The sequence below is a fragment of the Rhopilema esculentum genome, chromosome 6 (genome assembly GCF_057945365.1).
Source record: "Rhopilema esculentum isolate cy_ngs chromosome 6, ASM5794536v1, whole genome shotgun sequence".
NCBI lineage: Eukaryota > Metazoa > Cnidaria > Scyphozoa > Rhizostomeae > Rhizostomatidae > Rhopilema > Rhopilema esculentum.
Window position 1 is genome coordinate 7,297,345 of NC_142820.1, and position 14,459 is coordinate 7,311,803.

Consider the following 14,459-nt stretch of genomic DNA (forward strand, 5'->3'; position numbering starts at 1 on the left):
GCAAACTAGAGAATAAGACTAACAAATTACATTGAACTGGTGAGGCATCCTGGCATATACCTCAGAGCCACACCAAACACCCTAGAACACCAGAACAAATAAAATAAAGGTAAACTAAATTAACATATATACATCTTCTTGATTATTAAGTTTGATTACAAAATTTGACCAAAATGTTTTGCTTAAATGAGAATTTTCTATAAATGCGACAATAAACCAAATAGGTCCCACATTGAACTAGAAAGATCACTCGGGTACCTGCCTATGATTGTCTAGCTTCCTTTCTAAGGTGACCTAAATTGCCCTTACTCTTCTTTTTCCCATTGTTTTCTCATATTTTTCAATGTCTGACAACGAACCTTCGCTAGGTGATCGGCAGAAGAACTGTCGTTTCTAAATCAAACAATATTGAATTTTTCAACTAATGAATTCATTCGACAACGGACTTGTTGGTATTTCAAAATGATAGTTGATCACACAGATTCTCTCAACCTGTTTCTTTCTGGATTGCAAAATTCACAAGCGAATGCGGTAAACAGCGCCGAAGTTATTATGCAAACATTGCAAAGCCTCCTAACTTTGGGCAGCAGCTGGCCTAGAAAATAATTTCTTCAAACGGGAGGTGTCTGCTGTCTGTAGGTTGCTTTTACAAGGCTTTCAACGCGTGAGAAAATTTAGGATAAAAATATTTGTCCGTTGCAGGAATCCGTTAATGGAAACTGTCTGCTAATGGAGGTTACATTGTAACCAAAACTTCCAAATGCAAGGAGGTCATCTCGAATTCTGAGGGGCAAAAGAGAACACCTTCCCGTAATATTTTGCATAACCATACAAAAGAGCAAGGTGCCGCTGTAGGCTTTTTGTTTAAGAAACTTGTCATCCGTGCTTTCAAACAAAACTCGAGAAGCTACGGCTATTTCGGCCGGTGCGCATATCTCCGTCCAAAACACCACCATCCAAATGCAAGAAGTTAAAATGAGAAAGGGGCAATACATACAATGTTGACCAATAAGATACTGATCTAGCAAGATTATGAATATCTAGTCCACCTGCCAAACAATTTACTTTAGAAAGATGTGAATTAACTGAATTCATAGAAATCCGGTTTTTGCAATGTCTCAGAAAGAAACAATTCTATTTGGATGATAAAAGGATTAACATGATTCAAATATTCAGTTCTATAATTTAGAATCTTGTGTCATTCTAGAACATCGCAATACGTTTTCAGGTTGACTGAAAACACTACTTGACTTAATTATCGACATTTTGCAACTTAAACAGTTGCTACGTTTTACAATCAACATAAATATTTGGGTCATCAAAGGCTATGACAAGACAGACAGCAAATGACACATCTCAGTTCAGTTCTTTCTTACAATATAATATCGCTTAACAACTTTTACAAAGAAGATTGTCCCGAATGTGATTATACAATGAAAGAATATGATATCCGGCGATTTGGTGGACCATTTCATACATAATACCCAACACAGATATACAAGGTCCTTAATCTGGAACAGATTCCTACAGAGGTGAGTTAATATACTTGTGTTTCCAATTTGCATCTAAGTTGAAAACTTAAAACGTTTAGTGATTTAGGTCTTAATTACTAGGTAGCTTTCGGGTTGTATCGCAAATTTTGACTGTTGACTCTAGACTGTGAGATATTTGAAGGATTTGTTTCAAACATGGATAGTCCGTAAGTTTAAGCCAACAAACAACCCCTTTCTTTAATAAAACGCAGTTTTTAGCAAAGACACAACTCACAATACACAAAAGTTTTCTACGCAAACAGGGTAATGATTTAAGGTGGCCTTAAACTTTTCGGGTGTTCCGATTGTCAGACTTACGGCAGATGGCTTATTAAAATCAAAATGGACTGTAGCCGAGATATTGTGATCTAGCCTACAGCCACCACGGCATGGAAGACGTATTTTTGCTATTTCCAGGAAACTTCTCGAGGATCTCTGGGGCAGGCATGCTCTACGCCCAAGTTTCTGAATCTCAGCATTGATCTGGGATCTGGGTGACACCCTAGGCTTTAGATATATAGTTTGTAATATAGCTTGAAAAATCATTAGCTATTTGTGCAGACTACTTGACAGTACTTGACTCTTGCAGTCGTAATATTCAGTTCTGTTTACATAAGTACAACTACACGATCAATAAAACTTTACAAACAGGAGGTTAAGAAATACGCAAAAACAGGTCACATAACTGTTAAAAATATGAAAAGACAGTAACAGGTTGTTGCCACAGACAGTTTTATTACCAGAAGCAGACAATCGAGGGTTGGCAATATTTGCATCAGTTTCTTTATTCTATTTAAACGAGTTTCAATAAATTCAGTACAAATAAAGGAAGCGAAGAAAAAAAATACCTTTATAATACTCGCAATAGCCTAAAAGTTAAACACACGAACTTGCCAAAACAGAAGACACTGGTCTTTCGTAGAATAAAACTTTACCACCTTGATGACCCTGATTATTGGGACAGTCAAGTTTTTAACTTATCGAACAAAACTTTCTGGAAACAACTGTCCTTATTTAGACCAGCTTTTGATGGAAATATGTCTTTTCAAACTGTATTTAACATAACTCTAGTCAAAATTGAAACAGAAATTACAGCCAATGTTAAACAAGTCGCTCACATAGAAAAGGCTCCTTTTAAACACGCATTACTCTTGGCATACCATGCACATAGGGAGGATATTTACACAGGAGGACAAAAAACGAAGGACAATATCAACTTTGACTGTAAAATACACCAATTTGAGGACCACTCGACACTCTCAATATCTGAACTTCAACTCTTATAATTGAGTTGTAGCTCAGGTATGAATTAGAGTTGAAATTCGCCACTCCCTAAATCTGAACTACAGCACTTTTGGTTCAGTGTTCTTTTCCCTTTCGAAACGTCTTGCTGCCTTTAAAAAACTTTCGATGGTATGTTTACTTTAAATCTTAGTTGCTGTTATGTTCTCGTATGAATGATGTTCTGACCATAACAAGGTGAAAGGATTTTTTTAAAATATTGACGAAATAGCTTCTTCGTTACTTATTTCACTTCAATATACATTTTCACAATACTCCAGTTATTCTTGAAATCGTATTTGATGTAAACTATTTTAAGACAATGCTTGTTATTTTTTGCATAGCTGATTTTGAGAAAGTTTAGTGATTTCAAGCAGCGCTATGTTGGTGCAAAGTTTAACAACAGAGAAAGAAAGCCATTGTGATACAAGTGACATCAACTTCAACTTGACGAAAAACATCATCGCAATTGTCATTGGATAAGTAATGTGCAGCTGTAAAATCGTTGCTTAAAGGCAGTAAAACAGTTGGCTACAGCTTGTTGAAAATCGAGGGTCTGCATATCTAAAGAAGCGTCAAAAATTAGTAGGGCAATAGGCAAACTATTATAATATTCTTTAAATGTTTTGTTTTTTGGCCCAAAACATCCAAAGGCTAATTTTTCCTAGCAAAGTCATCGAAGATGGTATTCAAAATGAGTCCAGAACTCTATTGAAACAAAATCAAGAAAATGAAATCAACCTGTCTACATAGACCAGGTATATTACCAGCAAGCCAATCAACCGCTTCATGCAAATGACGATCGTAAAACATTACTAATTAAGGACGAATCCAAGAATCTCCATGAAACTTCAATTTACCTAAATTAAGGCCCGCAGCTAAAATGTGTGAAAATGTACGCACAAACAATTAAATAATGATCAACAATAACGGAAAAGGGTGAAAATCAATCGGCAGCTTGATATCGCTAATTGATTATACTCGGCAAATAGTACAACCAAACGCTGCTGCTTTTGGGTGAATTGAAATCATATTTACAAACTGGCAGGTGGATAGATGATAAAACCGGTCGGTAACAGAGATGTCTGATAGAACACATCTCCATTTGACAGGAAGATCGATTCGTGATAGGTCACGAAGAGTGGAATAACATATGAAACTACATAATCTATCGATATTATGCGGTACTTAATATATCAATGCAACGTGAAGGCAATACCGAAAACGGACACCAGTGATGGCAAGCTAGCTAAGGATTCAACTTGCGTTGACAGAAGCTACTAGACTGTTTGGTCTAGCAATATTTTACAGTAGGTTTTGAGAAAATTCTGATAAAGGACATGGCAAATGACACTGAAACTCACGACTGCAGCCTTCCCACGCATGCAAGAGCATTTGGTCTGGCACTAATCGTAATGATAATGGTTCTTGGTGTCATAGGCAACACAGTCGTCTTGCTTGTCGTTGGCTTTCTCAGACGTCGGCATGAGACAGTTTCTTATATATTCGTGAGCAACGTTGCTGCTAGTGATCTACTGACCTCGCTGACCGTACTGCCCTTTGACATTTTATACTGGCACAACTTTCCGGTGTTTCCTTTAGCTCCAAATTTCTGTCGATTGTGGAATGCATTTTTCTTTACGTTCCTAGCAGAATCATCCTTGAGCTTATGCATGATGACATTTGACGTATTTCTCGCGATATATCGACCATTACACTACAGTATGTCGATGAATCCACGACGGGCGTACATGTTCATCTTAGTGTCGTGGGCATGGTCAATTACCGTCGGCGTTTTGATTTACATCTATCAAGAGGAGCCTCCAGAAGGTGAATACCTCTTTGATCTTGCATCCCCAGCATACGGCTCATACCTTATACTTCACATTGGCTTCCCATCAGTGGTGATCCCGTTGTTCTACATAAAAGTCTTTCTTATCGCCAAGTCGCATGCAAGCAGAATCCATTCATGTGAAAAGGATACGAAATCAAAAGGCAAGCTCTCAATCAGGAGACAGTTAGCTTTAGCAAAGACATTTTTCCTTATAACTGTGGGTTTTTTTGTATGCTGGTATCCATTCTTCATCGTTCAGCTTTTCTATGTTTTCGGCTGGGACGCAGGCGTGGACTGGTGCGAACTTGAGACGGCGGACACGGTTGTCTGCTGGCTAGCGTACGTTCAGTGCTGCCTCAATCCCATATTCTACGCATTTAGGCGAAAAGACGTGCGGCATGTCCTGAATCACTCACTAAGACGAGTCGACACGATAAAGAACACAATAACGAGACAGGAGCCAACGTGCGGGAAGCCCGAGGAAGACATCGAGCTAACGACGTAAAAATGAAACAGCTTTAATTTGCGCTGAGCCCAGGAAGGGTAATGATTCCACGGTTGAAGACAAAAGGGGAGATGGCTTAGCGTAAGAATATTCAAGCATCACCTTGGTTCCACTGGTCAGCAAAGAAAACCAAGGCTAGATGCCTTTGGAAGCAGGAAAGCATTCCGGACTCTAAAAATGATTTTCGGTAGAATTTAATCATCTGCTGTTTGTCGATTTTGAGCTGTTGTTTATTGACAGCATTAGATATTCCTCCAAGGCTCCTATGTTTACTCTAAAACCCCCTTCAAACTGCACCACCATACTACTTTTTTACATGAAAGCAGGTAGCAAAATATCTACTCTCGTTTGCTTTCAAAGAACTTCTTGTTTTAATCTGCTTTTGATGAAAATAAACAATTCGTATTACGCAATCAAATCAAATGAAATATTACTATTGACAGTGTATTAAAAGCCTGAACTATGTCACAAAGAAAATTTCGTTTCCGACCAGTTTTTGCGGTGTGAAGTGTAAAAATAGATTTCAGCATCTTTGTAAGCGGCTAAATCCTGGTTAATGAATATGCGTGTTGAAAAGTGGTTTTAAGAAGTTTTTAACTTAACATCTTAAGCACATATAACTTTCTACCAGCAATTTATTTAGGACTGTCTGTTTTGGTAATTTACGTTATATTATGTTTGGTGTCACCCTTAACTTCTTTTTGATGTAATTTCTTTTGGATGCCGCTTTCACTTCAAATAGGACGGCACTCTTGAAATTTGTTTCAGCTCATCACCAAAAAAGAGTTGCAATTGAATTACACACTAAACCACTGATAAGATTGCTTGAAGATCGAATCTTGAAGCAGAAGATTCATATATCTAAGAAACCGAATTGTTGATAAGTTTTCTCAATTCAAAACTTTGGAATAACTTGCTTGAGAGATAAATTAATGACGTAGGACTTTCCTGCAGCTACAATTTTACAATCATCTAAGACTGATAGATTCGATTTGGCTGCTCTTTGCCTTGATGATTAGCCTTATGATGGTTCACCAGAACACAACGGTCATTTTTAACAACTAAGGAAGAAATATTTACAGCAAGATTATTGAGACAGTTTTGATTCCTCAACTGTTAGTAAAATTGCCTATAAACAGCTAAAAGCAGCACAGGTGGCCTTCCGAAATCCCAAAAATCAGGATCTCTTTGCGTTTCTCTTAAGCCTTATTTCCAGATGTCGATTTCGAGACGGCGCAGTTGAAAAGTAATTCCTAAAACATTTGATCAATTAAAGGCAAGTCCCTTTTTTAATAAACTGGCTACGGGAGCTTTAGCCCCAAAAATAATTTTCGATCCTCCAAGTTCGTTGGTTTGGAGATCCATTCGTTACTAACGTTACTAATTTCGACCCTCCAAGATCGTTGGTTTGGAGATCCATTCATTGAAGATCAATATTGTCATGCCAGAGTGTTTAGGAAGAATGCAGAAAGAACTGGTCGAAAGATTAAGGCCCCGTTTACACGGGAACGGATCCGCATAGATTCGTACCCAAACTGGCTAGGATAGGCCTTGCTTTTACACGGGCACGGTAGGATCCGTCGTATCTTGTTAGGAGAGATCCGTACCTTTTTGGGTACGATTCGAACGCAAATTCATTTGGACCCGTACCTTCATCGGCGCCGTGTAAACGGGAAGATACGGATCCACAAAGGCACGGCAGTAAAACGAGACTGTTGCTGGGGTTAATGGAGGCCATTTCAATTGTACTCCATAAACCACAACAGAAACTTTACCAAAAGTTGAAGAACAAACGAAATTTCAACTCCGCCTGAAATTGGTTGACAGCTGGTGATCCTATCCGGATTTTATACCACTGATCATACAACATAGAAACTACTTTCCCACCCCCATTCTTTTTTCCACAGTCGACAGCCTTTCTGAACCTTGTTTTCGTCATGTTTATGGTCCTCGATGTCCTCCCGCCAAAATAAAAATTAAAAATTACCTTATTACGCATGCTTTAAAAGAGAGATTCGATTTTGGTCCGTTCCCGTGTAAACGCTATATAGTTTAGGATCAAATCTCGTGTAAACGCTTGTCGATGGTACCTTTATCGTACCAAAAGGTCCGGATCTTTTAAATCCGTTACTTTTTCTTTCGTGTAAACGGGGCCCAAGTGTCTAAAAGCTCGAGAAAATGGAAAACCGAAGGGTGGAATTGAAAATTATATTTGTGATAAGGATAAGACTATTAACAAAAATAACTAAACAAAAGCGCCCTTCTAAGAAAAAAAGATTTTCCAGGTATTTATTTCGGGCGGTTCCCCATTTTCAAGTGGCACCCAGGCACCTGTCAGTGTCCTATCTGCTAAACGACACTGTCAATTCTAGAAAGAGATGCTAGTCGCTGCTAGATGTTGAGAATATTCGCTTTATCAGTAGCAAAAATGAACTTTAACTTTAACGAGAATTAACGCATCAAGTGAATTTCTCATTCAATAGCTGACTGTTTTCACTAGATTAAAACGAACTCAGGTCGAGATTAGGGCGTTGAATGACCCTTCGATCCGGCTAAAATCAACGAAAGAGTGATGAGTTTTTGATCAAACCTAATTATAAGCACCGATTTTCAAAGGATAACCGGCCCGTTGATGTGAAGACTTAATTTGCAGTGTGTGAAAACAAATACTTATCTCAAATGATTGGTTAAAAATTAAATGAGGCAATGAGCTCTGTTGATGATCAAATTTAATGCTACAACAGTCACACAAAGCATGACACCAAATTGTCGAAAATAAATTAATACACTTCTAATTACAAGCAAAATTAAATTTTTCGTTGTTTATTGGGCTATTGTTTATTGTTTATTGATGATCACTTAGTTCAAATTTTTAAGTTAATGTTAGAGTTTCAAAAGCAAACCATCGTTATGATAATATCACAAAAAGAAGCTGATTTAGTGCATTTCGCAGAACTCTGGTTACGGGATGCGAGTAATTAGAAATCATTGGCGTTGAAGTCCGTGTCACTGACCAACAAAACAGCTGCATAACTTTTTATAGAAGCCATGCATATGTTCCCATGTAATTTCATGCAATTCAGATGCAATCTTCTTTGCAAATGAATAATACCATGCATAGTTGGTTTTCTTTGAGGTTTTGCCAGGTTTAAAGCGTACTGGATCACTTTAAAACTGGATTTATTATATAAACTTTAATCACTTTAAAAATTCATTTATTATAAACTTTACGCATAAAAAGGGGTATTCTCTAATATAGGCAGTTTGGAAGATTTGTCTGAAACAGCATCTTTGCTTGAGAGAATCTTAATGACTTAAACAATGTTACTGATACCCATGCAGAAATACTCACCGAATATTTACCAATCAATAACAAGAAGATATGACAAAAATAAACTTACCGTGAATCATCAGACCAATCTATGCAAGTTGTATTGCTATAAAATCCGGTATGCGTATGAAGGATCGTGAATGCTGCAAATTCTTTGCCAGCACCAGGTGCATGCCACACCTGGACCTTACGATCAACTGTGACAGCCAAAAATCTAGGGAAGTAGCATAAAAAGTATCAAGCTAGCTAGCTTTAAACAAATAAAAAAGCTACGGGTTTCATTTTCGATGGTATAGAGTGGCCTTGTCAATATCAAAATTAACAAAGAGATACAACCAAAAAAAGATTCTGTTGTTTTACACAGCATAGAAGCATACCTAAATCAAATGGGAGGATGTGCAAGGGGCATACAGATTTTTACAGAAGGTGAACTCCATAAGATGGTTTTAAAGGCAAGCCATCCCAGAAAAAATTGAATTAAAAGGCTGCTATAGTCGTTTTGGTGGCCTCTTAAGGACAAAAAAACCAGATTTTATGGCTGATCAATTGATGTTTTCTTTCCTATGGTCCAGCTCTAGATGCATTAAAACAAAGACGACAAGAAACAACATTGAAACAAAGTGACTTGAGCTATGGCAATGCTGGTTTAGCACTATAGCATGAAAGATAATAAAGATATTCTCCCTGTCCATTTTGACTAACAGGACAATTGTTTCAAATTATAATTCAAGATTCACAACCATTTATCTGCAAAATTACCTTCCATTGGGACTATACTCAATACTTTTCACTGGGTGCTTGAAACTGAAGTAATGTAGTGGTGTATCATTCTTCAAACTGAAAACTATACTTTTTCCATCTAAAAAATCAAAAGAGCTCTGTAATTCTTTGTAAATCAACAAAACATTACATTTTTCTGTAAAAAACGTGTTGAATTTTTCTTTAATATGTACACAACCAGGAAAAAGTATGTCAACATTTGCCAAGTTCATAAATGCTGGATCAATTATGCTAATTATTGTCTGATCAAGTTATTGCTTAAGAAAACAATGAAATATGAGTAACATTAGCAGATTCAATGAAGCCGGAACTTGGGATATTACTTTTCCATTAAATTTTCCCTGTTATAAAATTTTAATTCAAAATAGCATCTTGTGGATTAGCCTTTTGTACTCTGATAACTTTGAAAGTCACCTTCAAATGATAGTAAAATTTCTTGTTTAAAAGCACTGATATTCTCCTCAATTATCTATAAACTCTCTCAAAGAGCCCTGATTTTGTCCTTCAATGACCTCATCAACCATTAATCTCCACACTCTCATTGTTTTGCTACCATTTTCATAAAAATTGAAATTTCTCTTGTGAAAAGACCTCGTTTCTACTCAATTTCATCAAAATTAGAAAAAATAACACCAATTGCAAAATTAGAAAAAATCAAATTTAATATATATTTGCCCAATAATTATAAGTCTGCAAACCAATTATAACTTGGGTGTTATTGTACTACTTTAGTAGACCAGGTAGTGTATTTGGATTTGAATCATTCAATAAATGAATTAAGTGTATCATTCAACATTATTTTCAACATTATTTCAACATTTTGCATGATATATTCAAGAACAAAGAAATGCATGAAAAAGAAGGTTTAAATTGCTTACCCTCATCAACTGCAAGTAACACAGAATTATCTGGTGACAAACAAATGCATGCAATATCCTTTCTGCTCTCCAATGCCAATGTCCTTGATTTATTGCTAAAGCAAATTGGCACAATGTCATGCAGTAAGTAATTTATCTAAATCGAGCACTTCATAAAGGGGTACAATTTAAATTGACATCAAAAATACAATTGTGTTTCATGGCATTGCTTTTCCTTCTTCTAACATTTGAAGAATTAAGGAATAATCAAACTGTCCTACACTTGTTTTCCTTAGATTCTGTTCTGTCTAGTCTGCTTAAGAAATGCTCTATTTCTAAGGAAGTCTTTGAAGACAACTAATGCATATGCATACAATGGCCCATTTTGTATTTTCTTTTAACTTTGATCTGCTTTTATTGTTTAAGTTCTTTTCAGAAGAATTTGTTTGCATAGAATAGCAATATAAAAGACAGGCCAAAACTGTTACATTTATTTTCACTTTGATATCATAGTTGAATAATGTGAATGGGGCACATATCTTGAAACAAGACATAAGCAAACATTGTTTTCTTCTACCTTACATGTAACACATTACCAAAACGAAAATGGGTGACCACAACTGATCTTCATTTCAAATAAATGCTGAGCAACTGAAGAAAAAATCACATCATAGGCCTACGTCTCCCTCTACACCCAGCTAGAGTGTCAAAAATGGTCAGATTAATAGAATTGATTATATGATTAAAATTTGTGACATCATGATGTATCAGTTTTTAGATAAAATGCTCACTTAATACTTACTTTTTCAAATCAAATATAGTTATCCTGTTTCCAACAGGACTAAGTAAACAGTCACCAGATTTTGAAAAGATGATGTTTCCCTTTTTATAAACTGTCCCAAGAAGATTTGAAAACTAGAAAGGAAAGCACAAATGAATCAATAAATTTAAAATTGATTTAATTCAAGTTACACTCTCTCTTTACAAGAAGAACATTGTAAGAGCACAAGCCTTACAATTCATCAAGAATTCAAGCAAATTAAGAACAAGTTGAGGCTGAGGTTCTATTGAATGGTAACCGTAAATCCTCAAATTAGCCTCCTGGGGGCTTATTTAGTCTTGATATTTTTGGATGGGGGCTTATTGGAAGGGGGGCTTATACGAGGGGGGGGGTTTATAAAACTGCTGTAGACATTGAGAAGACATTATTAAAAGACCTTGTTTATTTTAGGAGGAGTTTTTGTACAAGCATTAAATTAATCATTTTCAAAATTCAATGAAATGCCAAAGGTGACCTCAGATGACAAAAATCATGAAATTGAGGGGTTCAATTCGAGAATTAACAGTAGCAATGGGGGCTTATTTGAGGGGGGCCTTAGTGACAATTTGTAGTTTGAGGGGCTTACTCAAGGGGTGGGGGCTTTTTCAAGGATTTACGGCGTAATATCTTTTATAATAGGGTATATCTTTGGCTAACGTTATCAAATAAACAATGACTGCACCAATAGTTTCTACAGAAAATATTTCATCATTTGTTTTCCCTTAAATTTCTTTAACTTACAACCTAATAATTCAGGAACAAATAAAGACTATATTAACAGGTGTTTGTCAGAAAGGTGTGTGATCCCTTATGCACGCCCTGGTGCATGCCTACTGCTTTCCAGGAGTGCAAAATATCACACACCTTCTTTTGTTATGAGAGGAAGATTCTTAATGATTGGTTTTGTTGGTTTTTGAGACAGGTTCAAATGTTTAACCTTGCTTGGTACTTTTACTTCATGCCACTTTAAAAAAACTTAACACCTTGTCAGGATTGCAGATTAAAAAAAGTTTTGAAATAGTCATAGGAATAATCTTCAGTGGAATCTCGATATTATGAAACTGGCATATGAGTATAACTAATTTTTCCGGTATGACAAAAAATGTCTGACCCCCTGGATTCTGCCTAGCTCTATGCAAATTCTCTTAGTTTAACAAATTCCATATATAGCAAACTCTTGTCATTATGAACCTAATTGTAGGCCCCTGTATACTATTTTCCACGATATGACAAACTTTTTGAAAATTTTGACCACTAATTTGGTCTTCTTATTCCAGGTTTACACCATTTCTTGGCGTACCACTATTGTCATTGGCAAAACAGACATTGGCAAACATGCATTTTTTATGATGCTGAAAATTGAGAAAATTGAGGAGAGATGTGTCAAAAACATGGGCTCCAAAGCAGGTTGGAAAGTGGGGGGTGGGGGCCAAGGGAAGATATAACAACTATAACAAAGGTTTTTGCAAAAAGCTCTACTGTTTTCTAAAAAAGTCTTCGTAGGAGGCCCTGCAAAAGTTAACACCTCTAAGGCTTTATTATGACATTTCAGTGAACTAGTCCAAAAACAGAAGACTATAACAAACAATTCATCAAATAGGACAAATACATCAATCTTTTTACACACCTTTATTTCTGTTTTACTGAATCAAAATCAATGCGTTCTAGGTTTTTTGAATAGAGTTTTCAGTTGAAAGAAAACTGCCTTACTTTTACGAGTTACGACGAATACTCGAAACAATTGTTGATTATGAGCCTAAAATCTCATTGTAAATGGTCAAATAATGGTAAGAAGCACACTAACCTTGTAGCTTAACTTCATTTTTTGAAAGCACGACAACTGTTCACAAATTTTCACAATAATTCCAGTCCTGTTGCTGTTCTAGGGCTTCCATGTGCAATAATCGCCATGTTTAGTCTCGTATTCGGAAAGAGGCGGGTTGACTGCTGGAAAATAAATTCTTTTTGGCCCTATACTACCTTACCAAAACTGAATAAAGATCCATGTTTTTGCGTTTTGATAAAACGCGGACATGAATGTCTTGGACTTGCAAAAAGATACAATAACCATCAAAGCATTATAACTTTAAACCCTTTAGTATGAGGAGGATTGTTTTTACATATCATTACTGACCGATCAAATTTGATTAGTTGTTCAGCGGCCAACCAAGTGTAATATAGGTACTTATTTCATTTTAGGTCAGTCTTGCGTTTATGCTTATATTTGTTCATGCTTCTCTTTGTTTAGGATATATTAGTTTGTCGCGTGTTAGTTTTTCATGTTTTCCGGTATAGTAAAATTTTACATGCCCTTTTGCTCTACAAAGTTCCCCCGCGTATCCTAATATATCCAACACCTCCTACTAGTTCATTTACGTATTGCACGATAGATACCGACAATAACACCGGCAATTATTGATATTAGTTTGCTATATTGTAATGCTGTTATATAAAGTAGAGTACGGAGTAACAGAGTTAGTTAGTTAGTTAGAGAGAAGCGTGGTGCTTGCGAAAGGCCACTGCTATCAAACATGTAGACACTAACTCACACACACACACAGAACGGTCATGGATGGAAAGGCTAAGAGAGGGCTGATGGCATTCAACCCGAGTGGCTTGTGAAAGCACTCGAGGTTTCGTTTCATATATATATATAATTTAATGGCGTAACAGTGCTTGTGAAAGGCTGTTTAGTACCTAAGTTTCGATATTGTGTAAAAGTACGTCTTAGCTTTGGATGGAACAAAAGGAATTGATTTTGTGTGTCAAAACGTGTCGTTTATTCGCTCGGTCAATCGCTCAAACAACGAATGGTGTCAGAAGTTTTACAAATGTATATACCAGCAGCAAATTTTACACAAGTTAGACTATCCTGCAGACGCAGTAGGGTATTCAATTTTGATTTTGGAAAATGGAAATGTAAATGTAAGTAGTTCAAAAACCAGGACCGTGTCGCGCGACTCTGACGGAATCTGTTACGTATTATGGTGACACCTAGCATGCTTTTCTCACTGGTTGGTCACCAAATGGGGAAACATTTCTGGTTGGGCTGCAAAAAAGTTAGATAAAAGGGTAAATTGGCCGGGATGTCGATAAAGTTGGAAAGAAATTGAAAATTGCCTCGAATAGTATCAACTTTATAAGGCGATTGTTAGACGGGGAACAAATTATTGTGAAGCTTATAATTATTGGGAACAATCGTCCCAATAATTATAAGCTTGGGGGCATGGATCTGAAATTATAAGACGATTGTTCCCAATAATTATAAGCTTCACAATAATTTGTTCCCCGTCTAACAATCGCCTTATAAAGTTGATACTGCTCCATGTTATTATATATCAGACTGTCTTTTCCGTTTATTAGGCCATGCTGCATTCATTCTTGCACCTTTTCCGGGTTCACAGTTTTTGTTCAGTGCAACCCAAAGGTTGCAATCTGTGTGGAAGACCTGCTAAAAGTTTTGAAACATGAAAATATCTTTGAAAAAGCAAACATTTCACAATATACCAAAAGCTTTTT

The 14,459-nt window shown here is 36.4% G+C and overlaps 2 protein-coding genes across 2 annotated transcripts in view; one reads left to right on the forward strand and one right to left on the reverse strand.

Moving 5' to 3' along the window:
• The window catches only part of LOC135686360 (periodic tryptophan protein 2 homolog), a 30,713-nt gene extending 17,670 nt beyond the window's left edge, over positions 1-13,043 (reverse strand). The window contains exons 1-5 of the mRNA XM_089108837.1: positions 12,745-13,043; positions 10,923-11,035; positions 10,142-10,236; positions 9,243-9,342; positions 8,554-8,697 (exon numbers count right to left, since the gene is read on the reverse strand). Coding sequence (XP_088964963.1) covers positions 8,554-8,697; positions 9,243-9,342; positions 10,142-10,236; positions 10,923-11,035; positions 12,745-12,762 — 470 coding nt within the window. The 5' untranslated portion in view covers positions 12,763-13,043. The remainder of the gene's footprint in view (positions 1-8,553; positions 8,698-9,242; positions 9,343-10,141; positions 10,237-10,922; positions 11,036-12,744) is intronic.
• On the forward strand, positions 3,470-5,868 carry LOC135686367 (alpha-1A adrenergic receptor-like). Its single transcript, XM_089108838.1, has one exon. The coding sequence runs from the start codon at positions 4,154-4,156 to the stop codon at positions 5,150-5,152; it is 999 nt and encodes a 332-aa protein (XP_088964964.1). The 5' UTR covers positions 3,470-4,153; the 3' UTR covers positions 5,153-5,868.
• Positions 13,044-14,459: the final 1,416 nt, after the last annotated feature.